Here is a 24546-nt window from a genome sequence, read left to right on the forward strand (position 1 = left end):
CTTCTGACCATTTTTATGTTTCCTTCAGGATTCTTTAAGAATTAAGCTTACATTTACTTTAAGCCTGATTGTCAAAGCCAAACGGAAAACTTTCGAACGGAAAGACTCAAACCAAAAGTAAAGGAAATTTGTTTTATGGTCACCCGTTAGAGTCGACGAATGTTTCATCGACATCGACGTAAATAAATAACTAAACAAATAAAATAAATACATTCACAGATGATTTCAATAGAATTATACCTATCTTTGATTGCTAATTTTCACTAGAATCAGTAACTAATGAATTATTTTGGTTTAATAATATACTTTTTGTGGTGGACATTTTCTCGTGGCGGACTTTAGTGGTTCTTGCTTCAGAATAATTCCTACAAATCACCAAATACAATTACTAAAACTATTTCAAAATGATTGTCATAAGATATCCACGTAAAATATATACACTTTTCTATAGATTTACGCTAAAAAATGGTTTTTATGAATGCAAACTATACTTTCCGTTGCACTTTACTGTCGGATAACTTTTCTAACGCGCGTTTCGTTTCGCTCAGGCAATGCAATTTTTTTACTTTCCGTTTGACAAAGATCTGTCATCGACTTTTAAACGTCTTGTTTAGCCAAACGGATAGGCAAACGGAAAGTCGTAATGCCAAAGTGACAATTATGTGACGTTTGAGAAGGCGTTTGCGTTTCACAATCAGGCCAGGCCTTATGTAGAAACCTGAAAAATTTAGAATTTACGAAGAGTAGTAGGTCAGTTCTTAGCACTAGGAGACGATTTGGATAACGACCACCATTGCCATCTCTACCTACGAACCACTCTTCTTCTAATCGTAATATTTTATTACACACGAACAAACAGATCCTTGCAGAATTCGCCAACAAAACGAACCTTCAAGGGACGGAATAGTTCTCAAAGCTGTGAATTCACTACTGCTCGATTTGCGAACGGCGTCTCTCGTCTCTATTCATTTATTTTAACCAGCAAAGAGTTAAAAATGGATCAGCAGCTGTCAGCTTTGGCCGGGTAATCTTATTTTAATTGCATACACTTATGCAATTGTTTTCATAGTTCCGCATGTGTAATACACTGTCTGCAAGAAGGGCCGAAGGTACGGTTAGATGCAGTCTATGGTGCATTTCTCTTTTAGGTTGTGTTGCACAGCAAAATAGAACGTCTGTCTGTAACGAACTTTCTAGCATTGGCCATCTACTTTACAACCGTAGCTACATTTATTTCGTATCCCGCAAACGAACCATGGCATAAGAATGGCTTCCTTCGTAAGGCACTACATACAATGTTCGGTGTAAAGAAATAGATTGTCTGAAGATTAGAACACAGCAAGGTGTGCTAAACAGTAGCATGAATTGCTTTAGCTTTGTTTCTTCTTGTTTGATTCAGCATCAACCCATTAAAATTCGTTCAGAAATAGTTTAATAATGTTAAAACCATGAACGCCCTTGTTTACAAAGCATCCATGGCTATGAGAGAATTTCTCAATTTTAAAACTTTGCTGGAACTGGAATTTCTTTACCTACCGGAAGTGTGCGCATAGTCTGTCAAACTAATAGAAATTTAATGCAGCCAGCAACATTAAATGTTCAACAACGTTGGTAGCACAATTTTTGAAGCAAATCACAAGGGAAATGGAAAAGTTTGCCCCAAAATCGATGATCAAAAAACTTAACCAACCAGCAATTTAAACGCACTTAATTTGTTGTTAGCCTCATCCGATTTAAATTAACCAGAAAATACGTGTCGTACCCGAAAACCCGCCTCCAACACACAGCACCCGCAGCCGACTCCGACATCCCACGAACTATTAATATAAAACGTCTACACTCAGATTAATAATAAAAAAACGAAGCATCCGCAACGCACGCGATGTAACTTTTTGCTTGACACACAATCATTTTACTCAAATCGGTAGAATAAAGAGCACGCAAAAAAAAGAAGAAAAACCGCTCACAGCTCAAGTGAAACTTTCTAACGCCGGGGCCAAACAAGACAAGGTGCAGGTACAGGTTCAGCTTTTATCTCCGGTTATTTAATTTTCAGTTATGCAAATGCTCATGTTTATTTAATGTTTTCCCTTTTATCCAGGCGTATCCGGTTTTTTTTTTTGTTGTTGCTTTTTCGGTAGAGTCCATTCCAACCGCCCATTCCTTCCCGCAAACACGGGATCAAAATTTCAGGTACGTCGCCTTACCATTCCAAAGAAACGGGGGGCATTGCACAGTACAACCCCAGCATCCAATCACCGCGCGCGTGGACTACCCGTTTACATCGCGAATATACTGAACGACCGAACCGTTTTTCGTTCCCGGATTTCCGCCGGAGAATATCAAGACAGCGGTCGGTGGTGGCCCGCAACAAACACGGGAAAACAAGGAAGCACGGGGTTTTGCAAGGAAAATTTTGTTTCGCTGATCGTTGGGGGAGTAGTGTGTATCTGGTAGAATGAGAAAAGAAGAAAGACAAAAAAATGTCCAACGGAATTGGCCATTTTCTGTTGTAAATTCTGTTTTCTTTCGTTACTTTCAGGTCGCTTAACGGGTTTCTAAGTTTTATCCATACATTTTCCCTTGACTCATTTCGCTCCTTTTTATTTGTTTCTAGACTTACACGTCGTTCCTATTGACTTAAGCTGCTGATTTTGAGTGTTCTACGAGAAGGACGACTTCCTAAAACAATCACAAGGATAATAATTGTATAATAACAAAATGCTTTTACTAATTTAATAGTTGAAAAATCTGGTTCATATAATGACCACTAACAATAATATTCTTCATTGTTTCTTGCCTTAACGACATTCTAGGCCATGCCGGTCAACGAATGCCTCACTAAGACTTGCTGATATCCCGTAGTATCAAGTCCTCACTACGAGGGAACAGTCCGGATGGGATTTAAATCCCCGTCCTGCCGTGAGAAAACCAGCACCGTTTTAGCCTAACCACCAATTCCCGTCCCAATATCCAATAATTCCTGCTTAAGGCAGGTTTCTACTTTTTAATCACAAAAATAACTGACTGTTACAATCTTTGTTCACTTTGCAAACAAACGTACATCAGCAAAAGCCTCAAGAAAAATGTTACAACGAGCAGGGTCCGTTAATAATTATTAGTTCATTTTTTATCTCATTTTATAGGATAAAGAAAAACCGAACCCCGGACCGAACCAAAATGGATAAAGCATGAATTAATCAGGAAAACCCTTTTTCCCGCGATTAATTTTCGAACCGGAATAACTTCATTCGTCCTGGGGCAACGCTTCCCAAACAACAATACACCTCTAAACTTTGGTAATAAATAAAAAAAAAAAGTATGTATACACAAAATTGCTACACCGTGACACAGATGAAAAAGGGCTCCCCTACAGCCCTCTGTTTCACCAAGCCCAGTCCTGCCGCCAGCAGCAGACTGGGACACATGCTGCTGCTGCTGCTGCACCATACTGCTCATTAGGCGGCAGAAAAGGAGCGAGCGCACACTGGCAAAGTGCGTAAAATGGTGACCATTTGGGGGATTCGTGCAGAAAAGCGCAGAATGAATTAATACTTTATGCTTCTTCAGGTTGGTTAAAATTTATTTCAATTTTCACGCAACGCCGCATTCGCAAGCGGCGTCATAATCTCGGGAGGCTACACTGAAAGCGTCAGTCCAAAGGTAGTAGTCGGTGAGTAGACGCGAGACGATCGGGGTTTGTCCAGGAAAAGCCTTATTTTCGCTTCCTCATCCTTGCACCACACAGCTACATCACATCATCGCCATGGCAGAGAAACCTTTCGCCAGCCGTTCTGTTTTTATTATATCTTTTTTTTTTGCTGTTGGCTGTTTTGGTTCCCTGCCTGCCTTCCAACGAAATATGCTGACACTCGCGTCTTGCGCTGAGTCGAAGCAGTTAGGGACCGTTAACCTTAACCCCGAACACGCGTAAACGAAAGCAAAGGCTTGTGTGTGCACAGCTTGCCTGCCGATGGTGTGTCCTGGTGCGGCCCACACGCGCCGCCTGTTGGACACACGATCCCCATAAATATTCACTCCGGTAATAAGCCAAACAATTTAGTATGAATTATGGCTCTCCTGTTTCTACCCTGCAGGCTGGGTAATGGGAAAAACTGTGTTCTGTGTCACTCCACAGACTCCGGATCCTTGCTTTTACACGGGGGCACGCTCGTACAAACACAACGAAGTGTCCTTTTGCCACAGTGAAAAGGTGATTTAGCAAGGACGAGCGCGGGAGCGCGCGCGCTCGTCCGTCACTCTACCCTAGCTATCGGTGGTGGTCTTGTCGACACATGCCTTCGATGCTGGTTTGTGGTTGTACCATGTTGGGAGACCGTAATCCCAGTGGACCAGTAGAATTTTTGTGTTTTTCCATCTCGTGCCACTCAGAACACAACCGTATACTATTATTCCACTCATTCGTGCAAACGTTCTACTTTAACGTCGGATTTCAGTTCCGGAAGCCAGCCAACCAGAACGATCGCACGTGACGTGCTCTTGTCCAATGCGATAGATATGGCGGGAGATTTTTATCAGAATGGAACGTAAGCCCTAGGAGGCATCGTACCGGATCCATTCGCCATGCTAAGTGGGACGACTTTAAATCAGCAGTGCATTTACCCATGGTCGGTCGTGCTGCTGCTCGTCCAAACCAGAACCAGAACAGTTACCTCCGAAGCGGGACGATGATTGACTATTTTTCTTCATGTCAAACATGCCCTCGAAATTAATTTGCTTTCATATGCTTTGACCAGTGCGCAGATTAGAAGAACTCCTATATAGCTCGGAAAGAAAGAAGATACGTTTCTACCCATATTGACCTGCTTTTTCCATTCGTACAACCTCATCACTTGCCTTGAGCACTGAATCATTAATGTTGTTTTCAAACAGACGCTATCCATTTCCCAACACGGTCTACAAGGTACGCGGTAGCATCTTTCGGTGTGTGGTGTCCAGCTAATTTGTAACCGGTTTTATAGTTGAACGTGATTTGCTCGAAACTTAGAACGGTATTGGGGATGGAAATGATTGCACTGCGTTAGCAGAAGCGAAAACCGGAAAAAAGCTCTGGAATCATTTACAGTTTTCCACCGCATTCTTACATCGACAAGTATATCCCCAACGGGAAAGATATCGCGGTCAATTAATGCGCGTCTTTTCCATCACGTGTACATTACTATTACAATTGGGAACAAGAGAAGAACGCAAAAAAAAAAAAAATCATCCCATTTGTCGTGTTTTACACGGAATCAAGAAAATGATGCCACCTTAAAATGGTGTTTCTCTTTACGGGTTTTGTGAAAACAGGTAAACTCGGCCACGAATGAGCAGATCCCAAGAAAGGAAAATCGTGATCGCGCTGCTCTGCACGCCAAATCGCACGAAGATGGTATGCCGGCCGCGCTGATGATAAGCAATAAAGGGAGAGAAAAAAGTAGTGTCGAACTAACCACAAGACATGCAACATATTTTACTGAAACTGGCAGCTACGTGCAATAGGTTCGCGTGAGAAAATAAATTGTATTAGTTTCTGAACCGCAAACGAGTTAATCGAATGCTAAAAAATCGTTGTCAGTGATGAATATGAATGTCGGACGGATCGTTAGTTTGGATTTGATAAATCAGTCGTTATATTTTATGGCGTAATTTGATCGGTAAGGCACCAGGATCCGACGGAATCGTAGCTGAACTGGTCAAAAACGGGGGTGCCTCTATAGAAAATGAGGTTCATCAACTTGTTACTGAGGTATCGGATAGCGAATCGATGCCTTGTGATTGGAATCTCGGCATCGGCATCTATCCCATATACAAGAAGGAAGATATGTTGGTGGACTGCAACAACTACAGGGGTATTACGGTGTTGAATACCGCCTTTAAAATATTCTCCCTAATCCTTCAGGATAAGCTTGTTCCATTCGTTGAGCAGATAGTTGGAAACTATCAAAGAGGATGCCGAAACGGAAAATCTACCACTGACCAGATCTTCACCATGCGGCTAATCTTGGAGAAGATGGCTAAACAGCAGTTGAACACCATCTCTTCATGAATTTCAAAGCCGCATTTGACAGCATAGCCAGGGTAAAACTCTACGAGGCCATGAGCTCTTTTGGAATCCCGGCTTAACTGATCAGCCTTGTTTGAATGACCATGACCAACGTCTCATGCCAGGTGATGGTGGATAGAAAACTCTCAGGGTCCTTTGCTACCATTAAAGGTCTGTGTCAAGGAGATGGGCTCGCCTGTCTCCTATTCAACTTGGCGCTAGATAGGGCCATCCGTGACTCGGAGGTGGAGACTTCGGGAACCATCTTCTACAAGTAAACCCAGATCCTGGCTTACGCTGACGATATAGACATCATTAGTCTGCGGCTCTCCCAGGTAGCAGAGGCCTACCAAAGGATCGAGCAAGCGGCAGAAAACCTCGGGTTGCAGACTAACGAGGCAAAGACCAAATTTATGGTGGCACCATCAGCGGTCCTACAAAGAAATCCTTAATTACGTGGGGGTGGGGGTGAAGGATAGGTGACCGCAAATTTGAAGTTGTCGAAAACTTCACCTATCTCGGACCAAAAGACAGCACCGAAAACACCATAGAGACGGAGTTGCGCGCTAGGATGCTGGCGGCCAGTCTGTCATTCTACAGCCTGAGGAAACATCTCATCTCAAAAAAACCTGTCGCGACGGTTCAAGCTGGGACTGTATCGTACCTTTATAATCCCAGTACTCACATACGCCTCTGAGACATAGACCCTGTCCAAAACAGACGAAGCCCTCTTAACCGCGTTCGAGAGGAAGATGCTCAGAAGGATCGTTGGCAACGTATGTGTGGAAGGACAATGGAGGAGCCGATACAACGACGAGCTGTACGAACTGTATGACGACCTCACCGTCGTGCGGCGACTAAGTCGCTCGCCAGGCTCCGATGGGCTGACCATGTTATACGCATGGCACCGGACGACCCAGCTCAGAAAATCCTTTTAGGCCGTCCACACGGACATAGGAGGCATGGTAGGCCCAGATTGAGGTAGGAGAATGGCGTGGATTCATCCGTCATCAAGGCCGGTATAACGAATTTTCGGACGACGGTGCGGGACCGTGAGCGGTTCCGGATTCTGCTATAGCAGGCCACCAATACCGTAAAGCGGTTGTATCGCCTGATGAGTAAGTAAGTAAGTAATTTGATCGGTGTATGTTTCCATTTGATGTTAGTTATAGCCATAAATAATAATTAAGAAAATAACGTTAAATTATTCATAATAACTTATGTCTTTACAAATACGAATCAGCTTTCCATAACAATCGTTGGATGACATCGATGGCTTATCAACCATTAATCTTACCATGACGTTGAATTTTCATCATATTTTCCATTTTCTTCATTACCTGAAATGAAAGAAGAGAAAAAACAAGCGTTATTATTTTTAAGCACTTATTTCCAGATAGACTGAGAGGTCACACACGTGAACACGTGATCGAATTTCGGCCCTGTAAACGCTGCCATACTTCTCAAGCATTGACAGGTGCACATTACAGAAAGTGAAATTTTATCATCACAGGAGATGATCTATGATTCGACCGTGCAGCCAGTACACATGAGATGGAAACCGTTTATCCACTGATGAACGAAATACCCTCTCTATTCGTCGATGGAGTAATAAATGGTACCAAGGAGTAACAATTTTATTGCTGAATTCTGTCATCGTGCCGTTCTCACACCAATGTAGCACTATGCCTGCCCTCCTCAGGAGGTGGTGCGCGCACGTTGGAGATAAATTTAGAATAGCGTCGTCTGGCCGGTTTACTGCTTTTCGCCACGGCCAAGATAGTATGCGCGACTTTCTTCTTCCAATCGTGTCCCAACTCACAGCCACTTTTCTATGCTGAAACTCCAATCTTTCACCCGTATTCCCACCCGGCTTGCAGCGGCCGTAAAGTAATACACACCTTGATGTTTTCTGGTAGATATTTATAAACAAAAACTCGAGGTTCGCGCGTCCGCGAATATAATTATCATTCTGCGTTCTTTGATATGTTTTACGTATTTTTTTATATAAACATATTTATCTCTTTTTCCCGCAGCATTCTCTTAGTCCCATTTTTTTCTTCTAAGAAACCTGTTCCGGCAACAGCAGCAAACACGCACCGACACTTTAACAACCACATGCATCACATGCTGTTAGTAACAGCGTTTGGCAGCTGTAAACCGCCGGGTATATAAAGCAAGACGTCGGAAGAAATCCCCACTTTAACGGCCAGAAAATTTCTCATACTTGTACACTTTAACGGGAGAACGCGGAAACCACTCCATGTTGGAAAGCGATGCATCAGCAAGCAATAAGAACATGTTGACAATAAACGAATTTAGAATATACTTTTTCGGTATGAGTTATTCTTGAAAAGGTACTTCTACTTGTAGCAGCTACGAATATTTTTCGATACAATTTTGCTCTAATAACCAATTACGGATTGTGCCACCTCAAAAAACATCCCAAACACACCACGCACAGTGAGCGAATCGAACACACATTGATGAATGGCGATCTGAAAAGACGTTTGCAATAACATGCCCCATCAAATTGGAAGCAATCGGGCTGGAAAAGATGTTGCTAATGAGCGGGAATCAAGAGATATAATTCTCATTGATTTTCAAAAAGGCAGTCAAACTTTATCGACGCTAACGCTTGCGGCACTTGAACTTGATGCCGACACACAATTACCCTTATTCACATAATTATCGAAGCGATGATAGTATCGGCACATTGCGTATGTATCTCGTTTGCAAATGAGCGACCTAAGGTGCTATTTCGTTTCGAAGCCGTTTCACCCCACGAGGCTTGGCGTTGTAGACTCGGTGATAGACTCGGAGCAGATTTTCGACGAGCACGAGCGTGATTAAGCGCACTGTTTTGGTTGGGATGCCACGATGCTCCCCGGGACACGGTGGCGTTACATCCCGGTAACTGACAAAACATGCTAAAATTCGGTACCAGTCAGTTCCGTACACCGACGAATCAATAGCGTGTACGAATACGGCGTAGTACATAGGGCGCTTATTGGCGGAAAATTGGATACGCAGGAGACGAATTAAGATCTGCCATTGGCGGTTCTTCCTGTCGCTCGATCCGTGTCTGCTCTGTGTGCTCTTAGAATGGTGTGGCGTCTCTCTCCAGAAGATTTCTATTCCGGGGCTGGGAGGGCAATGATGGTGAAGCACGTGCAGGAAATTAGGCTGTAGGAAGCAATTTGTAAACCTGTGTCACCTCCCCAACAGACAACATTGGCTAGAAACGAATATCCTTGTGTTCGCACAAACGTTAGACGTAATTTATGGCAGTTTATTAACTGTGCAACGTAACGTTGTAAAGTTTGAGAAATTGAGTGTTTAATGATGATTATTTAAGCAAGGAACAAAATTTTTCTTACGCAAAAAAGTGTTGTTAAAAAACCGCATATTTTAAAATAAATTTTCACAACATTCTTGCCTTGCAAATTTAAAAACTTTTTGCACATTGCACAACAAATTGGCTGCAGCGCGGTCTTACTAAACTAAATGGCCGACATTATCCAGAAATTCTAACGCCGAAATCCAATCCAATCTACCGAACGATAAGCTAGGTAGTAATTAATTACAAATCACTTCCATCCTCAGACTGTCAAACGCGTCTTCTTCCCCAAACGCTGTGCGCGTCGTAATGAAGTAATACTTCCTACGCTAAATAATAAATTCAAATCACTGCACAGTGTCGTGGCTTAATGATGTGATGCGCAAGGATTTTCCAGAATGATTGATGAAATAAATTTCACTTTAATTTGGCGGAGGCTTAACTTTAAGCAATCCATATTTTTGTCCTCCTTAAACATGGACAAAAATTAGCTGCAAACGTGTAATAGCTTATTTTTACTCTTGGAATACGCCACGTGGCCAATGATTAATACATGTTTGAAACGCACCCGGTAGCGTCTCCAGTGGAAGAATCAATATTATATACGTTCGATGGGAATTATCAGGCTTTCTGTTTCTGTTACTGATTACCTTCCCCGCCATTGATTATGACCAATGGCGAGAAGGTTTCAATTCGCCCACATGTCCTCATCTTTGCATCCGGTTACTTGAGTTACACAATACGAGACATTGAAAATGTGTACATAAAACAAGAGGCTTTTTACTATTCAAATTCCACCGTTTTGTTACTCCTCTTTGATCGTTACCCAATTGAGTCCGACGCACAGAAAAAACTCCAACTTTGGAAACGTTAAATGCCGCTCGCTTCTGTGCTGGCGCTGCTTTTTAATTATGGGAAACACATCAGGTTACGAAAACATTACTTCTTATGCCGAAGCCCGGAGCTTGAAACCGTACAACAAAACCAAACACCCGAAAAAAACATTCCTTTGAAAATTATATTCCACTTTTTCGGTTTCTGCGCCTTTCCAAACATTGCTAGTCAATTTTACATCGTCGTCGAAAGGTCCTCCACAATTGTGTGGGCGTTTTTCGGGGAGGAGAAGTTCCAAGGATCCGCAAATGTTGGCGATTCTAGGCCTAGGCTGCGTGTTTAGCCTCCCTTTAGAAGCATTGTCTCTGCCCTAAAGGTTGACTTTTTTCTCGCTTACGCTTCACAAAGCAGCAGAGAGTGTGGTGGTTTTTGAAGCGTTATCAAACCGGCGCGCGTCCCTCCCTCTCGGGTACACGCTTGAACAATTTTCAGTTCACTCGCCCGTCTACTGTGGACGTTTGGCTGCTGGTTTCAATTTTTGCAGCTGCCCTCGAACAAGACCGTAATAGAAGAAGAAGATACATCAATTTGGTGTACTTTGCGAAGACGACCTGGTGACAGCAGGCGGCCGATTCTGTACAAAACCCTCCCTTTTTTGCTTTGCCAAACATGAAAAATAATGGTAACAAAGTTCGTTTTGAACATGATCGAAAATAGCTAGAGGATTGACAAATAAAATGTTCGTAACGCTCGAGGAAAAGTGTGATATGGGGACCTGATCCGTTTTGGAAATGTACAAGCAGTGACATCCGAAGTTCTATAGTTTTCTTTTACGAAAATTTGATGTCCACGTACACAGTGTAGACGGAGAGGAATCTTGTACCAGCATCAAGTTCAAAACGGTCAGAGGAATAAATTACTATTCAATTTAATAGTGATTCATACACGCAATAAAGTACCCAAAAAGAGTTATATTCTTCGAAATTCATTTTACATGTACGACAAGTGCCTGCCGTAATGCATAGACCGCAATTGCCGGTACTATTACACATGAGACGGCATTCGGGGCTCTAAGCCAGCCGAAAGTGCTCCGCAAAATGTTTAGCTTCAACCACACATTAATCCAGGATAATTGGTTTTCTTCCAACTAACACACACACACATCCCCTAAGCGTGTTCCCCAAACACCACCGGGGCGACGACGATATTTCAAACGCCGAAGAGATCCCAAACATTCATCACACCAGAGAGAACGACCGTTTTGTGATATAGGGATCCTGATTTTGGGATCCAGTTAAGGGATGGTTCATTGACGTACTTAGTCGGATGTACTACTACTAGCACTCCCGTGAGCAAAACTTCACCATTCGGTCGCTTTCTGGCTCCTCTAACACAGCCCAGAAAATGCAAAATATTAGGCTCATATTGTTGACCAGAACTTGGCCACCAGGAAACTGTACAACCAACCAACATCTGGCAAACAAACTGCTGATGGTGATATGGTTCAAAGTGCCGGAAAGTGTTATCCGCCCCGATTATGAGATGCTAGAGAACTTTTACTCGGTCACCCAGTCCCCAAAGCGGTCGGTCTGGCAAAAGGGACAGCAGAAATACCTTCCCATGTACTAGTGCCGCTTTCCGTACAAAACGACACGAAAATGCAATAAGTCCCCGCAATACTTTCTTCGTGCCAGAGCAGCCAACCAGCAAGTGCTTCAACTACGACGGGTGGGGCAGGACTCACCAGAGGTAAATGAATTCTAAAATGAAAATGAAAGGTTCAGAAATAACCACAAGGCGAAATGTGTGTAATTTTCCTGACCTAGGAAAAACGGATAGTTCAGTGAAATGTCTACCACCCCGTCGGGAGGGACTGTTATGGTACCACCACTAGAATGAGATTTCTTCTGCGGTTTGAAACCAGGCTTATGGCTAATTTGTGAAAATAACGCAAAATAAAGCCTGAAGAGCAGCACAGTCATGTCTAAAGTAGCAGTTTGTATTGAATTTTTGGTGATCTCATGTTTAAAATTCAAATTTGTATAGAAAAAAGAATTACATCCTGTAAATTATTTCACACAAAGCATTGTTAAGAAAACGCATCTCTTAATAGGGGAAAAATGTTACACATCTTCTTAAAGGGCGCCCCCGCTATCTAGGGAACAAATGAGACTGCCTCAAAAAAGGAAAGAGAAAAGTTGCGAGCAGAGCAGAGCTCGATTTGGCAAAGCATCTGTGAATGTTTCGAAAAATTGGCGACACAAAACGACGAAAACAAACAATCAACAACAACAACGAAAAAGTACAATGAGGCGAAAATAAGAAAAAAAAAGTTAATTAAAAAAGTTTCGATACGTAAACCGAGAGAAATATCGTTTATACCTTTTGCTATGTGTATATAACGGCGAGAGCATTCCCAGACCATGCCAAAAGCACTCCCATTTGCGCGTCTGTCGTGTGAAGAAAGGACTTGCCTAGGGCACCCACACCGCCCAGGTAGCTTCAGGTTGGGTTGGTGGTTGTACCAGAGACAGCAACTCAGCAGCCACTCCTCCGCTCACACATTCTAGACCTGTGACTTTCCTATCGATGACGATATCGTTGCGGTTGACTGGCTGGGCTGGGATGGAAGATGTTTGTTGTGTTCTTTCATTTTATTCACGATATTATGCTACGTGGTGGTGGTGCAAACGGAAAACCTGTTACCGTGCCCTTCCCCGCCCGCGCGTATTGGAGTTTCGCTTCCGGGCCAGCTGCTGCTGTTGCGCTTTCCTTTGCCAAAAATGTGCTCCCTTCGAAGGGAACTGAAAACCACGCGCATTCGATTTTTGCCACATAACATTCGTGTAACTGGAATGCTATATTTATGGTATTTTGTATTTAAAAAAAAAACAAAAACACTTTCCTAACATACAGAGAGATGGGCGATGCGAAATGAAATTCGCATACACAAAACCATCTTCAAAAAACCTACGCAACATGAACAGTAGTTAAGAAGCATCGATGTACGAAACAAATTGTTGTTGTCTCGAATGCCATCCTGTCATCTGATGCTAATTCCAACGTAGTCTCTTCCTTGTAAGGAAGTTTGTATTTGAATCGTGTCTGCCTGCACCGAACCGGTACATTGAAGGAAAATGTCAAATGTTTTCCTATCTGCCACATCCCACGAACAGTTGCCCTTATATGGGAAAGCATCCGCCATCGTGATGCACATCAAGAAGGCTTCAATACTCACCGCTGCATACACACATTTGAGGCAATGCAAACTGCACCACCACCGAACGATACCGGGATGTTGCAGCCAGCGTGATGTAATCGCAACAAATCAAGTTATTCGTTATCAGTTCTTCAGAGGAAGAGAAGCTTAGTGGAAAGGCCGAAAATCGTGGATTGTTGGAGACGCAATCGTATGCCCTGCCAACTGCTAACAATCTTGTGCAGTGGCAGCAGCAGCTAACCCTGATCCTGCCGCCTGCAGCAAACCTCTTCCACCCTGATGGTGATCTCTTAATCGAGCTGATCAATAGGTGCAATTGGGAGAGGACTGGCATGTACCGTCGTTTACAATCGATACGGTCCGAGTGCTGCTTTCGACAGTCGAAGATAACGTGACGATACTCGATTGCTTACCGAGTTATGTTGCCAAGTCGAAACGGTACAGTCAGCAAATGGAGATGGTCGATTACGAGCCCACAGAGCGCACTTGTTCATAAAGCTGGCCGAACACAGAGGAGAGCGTGTGTGTGTGCGCGCGCGCGCGCGCGCACGAAACGTACGGTGGTCGATGGAGCATCAATTATTTACCGTCCAATGGGTTGCAGTGCAAGACGCATCAGCATCTCATTTGTGTAATATGATGATATGGTAGTGCTGGGCGCAAGACACGAATGGTCGGAGGATTATGCGATCCCACCTGTGCAGGACCCGTGTGCCAGGAGCATGATTACGATAAGTGGAACAACAACATCCACTGGACGGCTGGATTTATGGGTATCTGTAATTCAGAGAAATCGTGAGTACTAAGCGCCTACTAGCTGTACTTCTTGGACAATAAATAGTACCTTTCGTTGATTGCTTAAGTCGTACACAACGATCCGAATTGCTTCGTCCGTTTTCTTTAAAGAATATTAGTAAAAGCAGCCAATAATTATGCTTATTTTGGAGGGTTGTAGGATTTTTACAAATTTATTTTCATTTTTCTTGTGTCAGCATTACTCTGCAAATCATAATCATAGAGAGAATACGTCAAAACTCAACCATCAACAATTTGTGGAGTCTAAGAACAAATGGATAGGCAAACCGTTTGCACAGGATAAGATAATCTTGTTCTTCCTTCAATAAGAAACCAGCTACGCCATTTGATATACGCAATGCAATATCCCTTGTTGCTCTTCTGCGTTAACTTGGCCAGAGTAATCCAAGAGGAAAGCAATTAGTTGATTGTTTTTGTGCTGTTAGTAGCATTCCTTCATCTTTGCGGACTTCAATCCAACTTCAAGCGGTTCTGGGAAAGAAAGGCCCATCATCATATTTTTCGAACCGCTATACACATCATCACAGAATGTAGAACAAAAGCGTAAAAACCTGCTCGTCGAATAGAACTTGCTCTTGGGTAGAAAATCTTGTTGAGGGACAGGTTAAATAGCTCTGCTATCGTAAAACCAGTTCCAGTTTTAATCGTATCATAATTATCGTTAGACTTCATAGCCAATGTTTGACGTAGGATTGATTGGTGTAGAGCAGTTTGTAGAAGATTTAAACAACAATTTATCGCACAAGCTAGTTATATCTCTCACATCCATGCAAATATATGTAAACACCGGGGCAAATTGTACCAGAAAACGTCTAAGCTAACATTTACCTTTAGTCTGGGGCAAAATAATTGGAACAGGATGCCCGCTCAAATATACCGTCGGGTAAGGGTTACACCGGGCCAAGGGTACGGTTGATATGTACTAGGGACTATTAGCAAAAAATCAACATAGACAAGCACAATCCTCTGGTTGATGGTTGTGTTCCTTCGAATTTCTGCTAGCGTTCTGGACCGTTCGAATGGTTGTACCGATAAATGAACGAGAACGTTTCATAAATGTTTTTTTCTTTCTTCTACTGATTCTACTTTCTGCGAACTTCCTTCAGGGTCTGCAAGCTTCAAATCGATCGGAATGAACTTTCCAATTATGGAAAGGAATGAATCCAATTCAATTAAGCAACGGCGAATCTCCGCACGATATCGATGCTTCCCAGCTTGCCACCAGCACATTTCATGGTCCCTCTTTTTGTCGTTCGGCGTTTCTTATCAACGAAATGCAAATATTGTACAAGCGCTGGCAGAAGAGCTATCTCCCGCAGATCGAGCTGTAAAGCTACGGTTGAACAAGGATATTATCACCAATTGCAGAAAGTGCAGTGCTTTTGGTATCGAAAAAGCGCTCCACTTTATCTTCCAACTACATCACGATTTGTTGTACGCATGTAATGAGATGTGCTAGGCGATAGGATTGCCTTTTTTTGTGTGTGCAGCGATTGTAGTACGTGATGGACATGAAGTTGCTATAAAAATGGACGGTAAACGTCAAAATGTTGATATTAGAATCATGCAATTCGTGATGTTTTCGAACTTTGTAAAACTATACAATTTACCAAAATCTACCGCCACCACAGAGTGCCGGTTAACATCAGACAGAAAGAGCTAGAGAGAGAGAGCCGTAGAACAATCCGCACAAAAGGCAGTAATTAGATTATGAAATTAAATTTTTCAATTTTAATTTACACCCCATTTGCACGACACATTAGATTTAATTACGGGCAAACAACACTCTCTTACCCGGTGGCGGCTACTAGCCAGTCGGCGGTCCAACGAAACCGAGAATCCATTCCGTATCCGGAAAGAGTGGAGCGATAACGAATTCCAATGTACAAATAGAGTGTACGCCACACTCTTGCACACTTTTGCGTTTCAGTGTTCGCGACACCGCTTCCTTCTGCCGTGTTCAGCTTAACAGGGACGGTCGCTGGGTGATGTTGCGAAGGGGGAGGGTCTGTTGTGTGCTGCACACGTTCCTTAAATTGGAAAGGATTTTTGCAAAAATCACATATGCCAGCTTTTCCGTAATTCAATTGCCGGTGAATCCGTAAAAATGCGCCCATACTTTGTGTACGGCCAGCTCTCCCTCCCTGTCGGTGCTTTGGGCTGGCACCGGGGGGCCAGCCAGGCCTCAGCCAGGATAGACGAAAGGGTGTTATTATATATCATCGCGTACACATGATGCGAACGCTACTTAACAGGAATCAGTCAACAGTGAAAAGTCATAAAGTAGTCAAGCTCAACCAGGAGTTAACCAAATTTAATTAAACCCAACAGCGTTTACGGAGGTTGCGAGAGCGTACAACATGCAGATGGATGTATGCAGCAGACGCATAGTATAGCACTATCCGGGCACATACATAGCTGTAAAGTTATTTAAACAGTTTGCCTTTTATTTTATTATTTCATATTTCAAAACTCAACCATCTGGATGACTTGGATATCAGTTTTACTAATAAATTAACTGCATCATGTGTGCATGCGAAACATGAAAGTTAAGTAATCGAATCTATTGTTTTATGTCTGCGGAGGCGGCATAATCGATAACACCTGACAACGTTACGTTTGTACTTATGTATATGAAACAGAAAAAAAAACCTTAAGGATTTTAAAACGCCTGCAAGTGACAGGCTGAAGGTACATCATGGCAAGGCACGTATGCTACTGACGGTTCCATCTGCGCTTATCATTGTGAAACGATGGTAGTGTCCTGTTTTTGTGACAGGCACATTACCTTGATATTCCTTGATGACATAACGATAGCAACAAAAAAAAAAGGAACTGTTGAAGTTAGTAATGGATAAAAGCCGTTTCCTTTCAATATGGTGCACATAGCTCTACACGCATTTTAATAATTGTTCACTTTTGAATCAAAGCATATTTAGCCAAAAAGCGCTCATTCTGATCTGTAAACCACCAACGAAGACTACCTATGACACACAGACGTGCACATGCTTCAAGTTGGCGTGCAATTCAATTAATTTAATTAACCATAAATCACAGAGCACACGATCACCTTGACACAAACTTTCACCGCCATCACACCGCAGGCATCGCGAGTGCCGGTGTGTGTGTGTGTTTTTTGGGCGAAAGGAGAGCTCCACATTTCACACAGGAACATGGTACCATCATCATCATCATCTAAGCCCGCACACGGGATTAGTGATCAGCGCATTCCACCGTTGGACCGAATTCCGCTTGCATTTAATTAGAATTCGCTGATCGCGTCACTGGCACAAGGAAATGCTATAGTGGTGAAAATAGTGTGGCGGCATTTGATGTGTGCAGCAACAAAAGATTCTAGAGCTCGAAATTCATAGCCCAACCATTAAGCCATAACCGCTCCTCGTCCGCGAATAAGCACACGCTTCACTGCGAGCACATTATTTCGCCCATCATTTAAAGGTGATGCGCAGACGGGAGAACAAGTGCATTCTGTAGACGTTGGCCGCTGTTTTGATGCCTTGTCTAGACTAGCTTCAGTAGTGGCCACCTTTAGCGCGGAAACTCTCTGCGAAAGGTGCTTCTCGCACGGCATTTAGTCCAAAAGGACGGTATTAATTCGACGTCACCGAATTTTGCATAGTTCAGCCAAAATTTGAAACACGCCCTTCGAGGGTTCCTCCTCGCCAAACTAGGTACGTTTTACTCGTGCTCTAACTATACAAAAAAAAAATGCTTGCTGTACATACGCTTTTCGCAACACGCGGTGGTGCGCACAGTGGAAAAGGTACCGGACCCCAGAAGAAGGCAGACTGATCAGACCGCAAATGAAACCAGACAGTAGCTGTCTCCCGAGCTGTGATGACAAATACACACATACCTGCAATGATATACTACATTTTTCATAAGCAATGAAATAAAAGCAACATGCTATGCTATAAGAGTGATCTCGTTGCCATCGCACACACCAACTGGGGGAGTGCCCGAGCCACTCGGCCCACAGAGAGTCATCTCGAGCGCAACACACAACAGCGTCTCAACGGTGGCGGGAATGATCTGTTTTATTTTTTTTTATTTCGCGCCACACGACTAATTAACGGAATAGTCCTTTGGATTTAATTTTAGAAACAAGCCAAGTTACAGGCACATGTATTTGGCATTTTCGTCGCCGTGATTGCAACAACATACGCAAATGGTGCTGCTGTTGTTAGTTGAATCGACCACACCTTGGCTAAAACTATTCCGGCGAAACAAGCTGCACGTTACAGAAACAAAACAACCGCGAGGGCGAATGGCGATTACTTACAAAGGCGCAGTGTGGTGGTAAACACTATCTGCTACAATATGCCTGATTATCTATTACAAACGGAAAAGTCTCAAGGCAAAAGCTGGTCAATACAAACGGAAAAAAATTGCATTATGAAACCATTCCTGTGACAGGCAAGTTTCGTTAGGCGTTTTTTTTTCGTTATGCATTCAAAATCAATCTGTCAAAGTGATGAAACCAACAAAAACAAAACCAAAAGTGTAAACTAAGAGTTCTTGTTGAGAATATATGTTGCATTGTAGTTGATATTCAGAATATCAAATTGATTTTTTAAATCATGTGAGCGATGATAGCAGTACTGAGGTTGAAAGAACGGAAGATATTACTAAACAAACGTCGGCTGCTTCGTAGTATGTTCGACCCTTTGGAACTTACTAAACAAGCGTCAGTTTATCCTGTGAAACTTTTGTGCAAAACGTTTTTGATATGGTCTCGAGGTTGTTCCTTTCAGATTTATGAAAATCGAAAAAAAAATTTCCTCGATATTATATATCAGATTGAGTCAAAGTTTCCGTCTGTAAGGGCAAAAGGACTCACACCAAAAGAAATATTGGCTGCTACTCAGCGGGTTTCTTGCGGATCAACTTAACAAGTGTTTAAATATTTTGGAAGAAACGGTACCGCCCAAAAACGTTCAATTAGAAATGGAACCAAACGAGCAGCAAGATGCCCGACGATATTTTCTTTCCGCCTTAGTGGCATCCCTAGCTTTCTGAATTAAAATGCTCACATTTTGGTTGGGAATGCAAAAAAAAAAAAAAACACGAACTGGAAACACACAGGAACGGGTGAGTTTGGGGCCTTTCAGTTTCAAATAGCTGACAAATACGAGTCTCCGTTTGTGTTAGAGAATGCAAATTCTTGACAGTGTACTTGTAAGTTTGCCTTTCGTTAAGTTTTTTTTTTTCAACAGACAACACAAACGGCTGTCATAATTCGAATCTTCCGTGTGTGACAACTTGTCTTGACAATTTGTATGTGATAATCAGGCCTAATACAGATAGTAAAACTGAACATTGAAAAATTAACCGTGTTTGCTTTATAGAGTAGCTTCACGATCCTGTGTCTCTCCGCACTGGATCTTGATCAGTTTGAAACATTTAGCAATGCCAATAACCATGTCAACGGGCAAGAGTTTTACAAAAGAACACTAAAATTAATTTCAATTTCAACACCACATGCGTCATTTCTCCGAGCGTAAGCGTTAGATGCAAAAGAAAACAAGTCCGCTTCAACGTGCAAAAAGGAATGTAACGCATAAAGTGGTACAGAAAATGTAAGATAGTTTGATAAAAAAAATCCCACAATTTACAGCTTCTATGCAAAAGCCAACCTGCCCACTTTCATTACCAGCAAGGAGAACCCACATCATAATCATCACCGAGCTTCAACTACCCTTTCCGCATGGAAGGCGAACGAACAGCAGGACCCTCTTTATGCTCCGGGATTTCTACCTTTCAAACATGCATAAACTCTTGAGCAATGATATCCTCCTCCCAACAGTATTCCGTTCCGCCGACCCACCTTCACCAAGCATTGCTGTACGTGAGCGAGTGGATATGGAAGTGCTAAAGGGACCATCATCTCACTCACGCTCGTGTGCCACACCAAGCTACAAACACCATCCGTCCTATTTCTCTATTGCTCCTTTGTGTAGTGTTCCTAGGGTTCCACCATCCTGATCTGATGTTTCGTTTGGCCATCGTCCTTTAACTTTGGAGTTACCCTACTCATTTCCAAACCCAGCCGGGCGACGGAGGAAAAACCCGGGACCGGAAAGGAATCCTTTTGATGGTGAGCGTACGACGATGATCATGAAAATGATGAACCTGATGATAGGAGCACCAGCACCATGGGGCTAAGGGCCTCCGCTCTCACTGTCTGACCGAGAGAATCATGGCGCATTGGGAACTTCTGTCGCTTCTACCTCTGCGTCCTTTATTGCAGACTATATGTATAAAACATATCCATCATGGAGACCACGAGACATACACTTTTTTTCGTTTTCCGTTTCTTTTTTTCACTCTCTCCCTCTTTCTCTCTCTCTCGATGAGTGGCACGGAAATCGTGAAGAACCCTCACTAGCAACGAGATGTGTGCTACGCCTCGGTGGCAGAGAAGTGACAAGAGAAGCTGAAAACCCACCGCCGCGCGCCGATGTATGAGACCGTTTTCCCCCCTCCGCGTTGCGTTGCGTACAGTAACAGTGTTCCAGCGCGCACACATCTCGGCGAACTGCTTCAAGTGCTGTATAATTAAAGAGTCTTCTTTTTGCCTACACGGCAAAATCTTCACAGCTGCTAAATGAAAAGAACGAGCACGCCGCACACTCAGCCACGCGCGGGTGAGGGGATTTCGGTACCATTCTCTTACCCACCTTCCTTCCTTTGGGCAGCAACCTGACTCGAGGGGAGTGCCGTTTTTCGCGAGATAATCGAAGGATGACATTTTACAGAATGTCTTTCAGTTAGTATTTGGCACGTGAAACGCTCTTCGGTTCTGATAAAAAAATGTTTTTTTTTTCCACACTGATGAGGGAACCAGTGAATTTTTGTTAAATTTTGTAAAATACACGATAATAATGAAAGGATGGATCACTGATAGGACTGATAGGACGCAAAATATGTAAAAATGAATATAAATGGATGATAATCATACAAACATTTATAAAGAAACGAAAAGAATGTTTCACCCTCAAATAAACCTAAAATAAGATCATTTGATCATAGTGTTTTTAGACGTACACAAAGCAAACTCGATCGTAGATTCATCTCTATCGGGCCCCCAAAAACCTACCTTTCCTTGCATGATGAGTCGAATGGTGAGAGTAACTGCCGGATCATCGGACAGATTGATGTCCCCGATCTTGACCATTTTGGAGTCCTCCATTTCGGCGAAGGATTCAATGATGCTTGCTTCGAAGGTGGTTATTTTGACTGATTTTAAGCACACTGCTCACTGGATATAATATAAAGCGTTCTCACTGGTTTCTTGGTTGGCCGCAGTCACTGTTACCGGGAGTTACGGGATTCTTAGTTTGTTCTTTTTCTACACTTTGTAATGCTGCTTGAACGCTGTGCTTAATAAGAAAACGTTGAAACTGGTACGCTGCAGAACTGAACAAATTGCGAATGGTAGGTAAATCGGAATGTGCCAAGAACTTCACTTTGGATTCAATTTGCAATAAATGTTCAGTTGACAGATTGTTCATGAAAAGAACATAAAGTAAATGCCATAATTGTGTACACCACAATCTACAGATACAGTCGGACAAACTTTTACTCCACGTTAAGCTGCACACTCACATATAAACAATGTCTTTTTTTTTTGCTATAAAGTCCGAAGTGCAATTGATGTTCTGATTTAATTACACATCAAACGATGCTATAAAACAGCGCGCAGCAGTACAAAAAATAATAATAGCACAAGAAAGGGACCAAAGTTGATTAATTAAAAACATCCTCCAGAAAATAGGCGAAAGTGACTTTTCGCTTTTCTGTCGCCTGCCACTTTTCTTGAACATCTCGCATCATCCAAACACACATACCACGTCCTTTCCGATACTAACTCACTGAACGCGCCTTGACAAAGTGGCACACAAAAGCAAAATGTGTCCTTGCAAACATTCCGGATAGAGTTCGCAAAGCCTTTCGGGATTTTTGCTACGTTGTCATCGCGCCCAAGATAGATTAAATAAATTAAAAGTAAATCTAGCTCCATGTTTCGTCACTCCTATTCTCTAGCCAAAACAGGGGAAAAAAGGACTAACGACTGAGCCTAAAAGTGAGGGGGGGGGGGGGGGGGGGGGGGGGAGGAGTGTAGCTCCCGATCTCGATTTAGATGAGTTTTTCGCTAGTCTTTAAACCAACTTAAAAAGATGGGTTGAAAAAAGTTTGTATTTTTGTTGCTTGTTGTTGATATTGCTATTACTTTCTTGGCATTTTTCAACGTGCCACCATTACACGGTCAGTGACATTTGCCCTCATCTAGCTCAAAAACTGGGGGGGGGGATAATCTGATGATGCGGAAAATTACGCTCCAACATCATCACCTACATCAGATCAAATTATCCCTATAGAGAGATAGAGAGAGAAGACGGTACAAAAAAGCAACATAATAGCTAACTATGAATGATATGGAATATTGACAACTTTAAGATCGCTGAGAATAATTTCTATTGTAAATAGTAAAATGTCTATTTTAAAAATTGAATCAAATCATTTCACACATTTAATACGATGCCAAACTATTTCTTTGACATTTTCCCTAGTCTGATTTTTAAATTTAAATTTTAAATGCTATTCCTAAGCATGTTTAGTGGTCGGTTTTGAACACACGCTTTACATTTCCGGCACCGAATACGCATGCACGTGAAGCTCTTAATCGTAAAAACGATTTACACGAAGTAAAACATCCTTCCCGTCTGCAACACCGCCCAAGGACCAAGGTAAACGGAACAGTAAACCCCGGGCTGGGATACAAAAAAAAAATGAGAATTGGTAAATTGCATCGAAATTGGGTTTAATGGCAAACAGTTTGTCCGGAAGCTAAAGTTTTCAGCAAGGTGCCGCGCCACAGAAGAGACGTCTTCTACGACGGGCCGGAGTAGGACGTGGTGTGGTGGAAAAAGGTGCGTGATTTAATAGCGCGTGTGTTTCTTCCTTTGGTGAAGGTGAAGCTATCATGCTGGACACGGTGGTATCTGGTATATGTACAATCACACACACAACATATGCCGCTAAGCAGGAAGATTGGCGGAAGTAAGCAAGGCAGTACTGTCGACGAAAATGATAAAGCAACGGCCCATTTTGGGCGAAACTAAATGGATCGATTCAATTATGCGGCGATACGAGATGAATATTAAAAAACCTTATCCATTCTATCCGCAAATTTTACGAGATACTTTCATTTTTACACGCGCCCGTATCTGTTGGGTGTTTGGCCACTGATTATAGAACTTTTGCAACGCGCCTCTCTAAATGTTTGTTCTGTCAGTCTCTGCAGGCGGACGCGGACGTTGGTAAAGGAGTGTGATTGGTGCGCAAGGAATCCCCCAGAACTGTTTCTTAGTGGTCGATTTATACACTGCCGGGAGGGAGGGTTTTTTCTCTTTAAACTTTCGTGTTACAAATCTACTTTGCTTTGTTTGTGTGCACTTATTTTTTTGTTTTGTGGTAAGCAGGTATGTTTTACGGGTGGCTGACGATTTTAAGCAGGGGCTAAGCACTTCCACTACCACACCATCACCCAGGGGCTGATATTCAGGTTGGCGCCGGCCACACCGTTGATGGTCTTGTTTGGGATGGATCGAGGGTTAATTCGTCTGGAAGAAAACGGAAAGAAAAGTACGTGTCAAAATAGGAAGGAACAAGGATGAAATTTGGATTAGTATCTAATCTACAACACATTAAAACATCAATCAACTCCAAGCAAATACCGCACAAACATACTGAACTTATTGTACTAAACTGCTACGAAGGTAGGAAAGGCTTGGCTGGGCGGAACCGGGCAAGAAAGCACACGTGTGAAGAATTAATACGCCCCCCGTGTCTTGTGTTTGAAAAACCGCGGAAAGGGAAAGATAGTTGCAATCGATTAAGCAATGGGTGTATAAATCGAGATCATCAAATTGGTTCAGTAAATAATGGTCCTGCCGTGCGCGCTTCTACAAGCCATCCCATACATCAAAGTTCAGCTCCCAGGGAGCGGTTCTAACCGTTGCTGATGATTGCGAATGTTGAAGAAATAGAAATATATCCCCTTTTATCAAAAAAGGATTACGTACAGCAGACGTAGAAGGTAACATTTGCGAAGAACGGGTGGTTTGTTGCTGCTATTGGATCAAAAAGTCCTTCGAATAATACTGTTGGCCATGGAGCAGTGTTCCTATCACTAACGTTCGGAAGGAAGGTTTTAACATTTTTTACAACAATTCTTCAAAGTTTTTCTAAAATTGTGTTTCCTTG

General features: G+C 42.7%; 1 protein-coding gene across 4 annotated transcripts in view; it reads right to left on the reverse strand.

Moving 5' to 3' along the window:
• Positions 1 to 24546, reverse strand: part of LOC126561980 (poly(rC)-binding protein 3) — a 58472-nt gene that overhangs the window by 26476 nt on the left and 7450 nt on the right. For all 4 annotated transcript variants that reach the window (XM_050218380.1, XM_050218377.1, XM_050218379.1 and 1 more), the window contains one exon: positions 21377 to 21569. In XM_050218380.1, the coding sequence (XP_050074337.1) occupies positions 21377 to 21469 (93 nt within the window). In that variant the 5' untranslated portion in view covers positions 21470 to 21569. Of the gene's footprint in view, positions 1 to 21376; positions 21570 to 24546 lie in introns of those variants that run through there.

Source organism: Anopheles maculipalpis, chromosome 3RL, assembly GCF_943734695.1.
Source record: "Anopheles maculipalpis chromosome 3RL, idAnoMacuDA_375_x, whole genome shotgun sequence".
Lineage (NCBI taxonomy): Eukaryota > Metazoa > Arthropoda > Insecta > Diptera > Culicidae > Anopheles > Anopheles maculipalpis.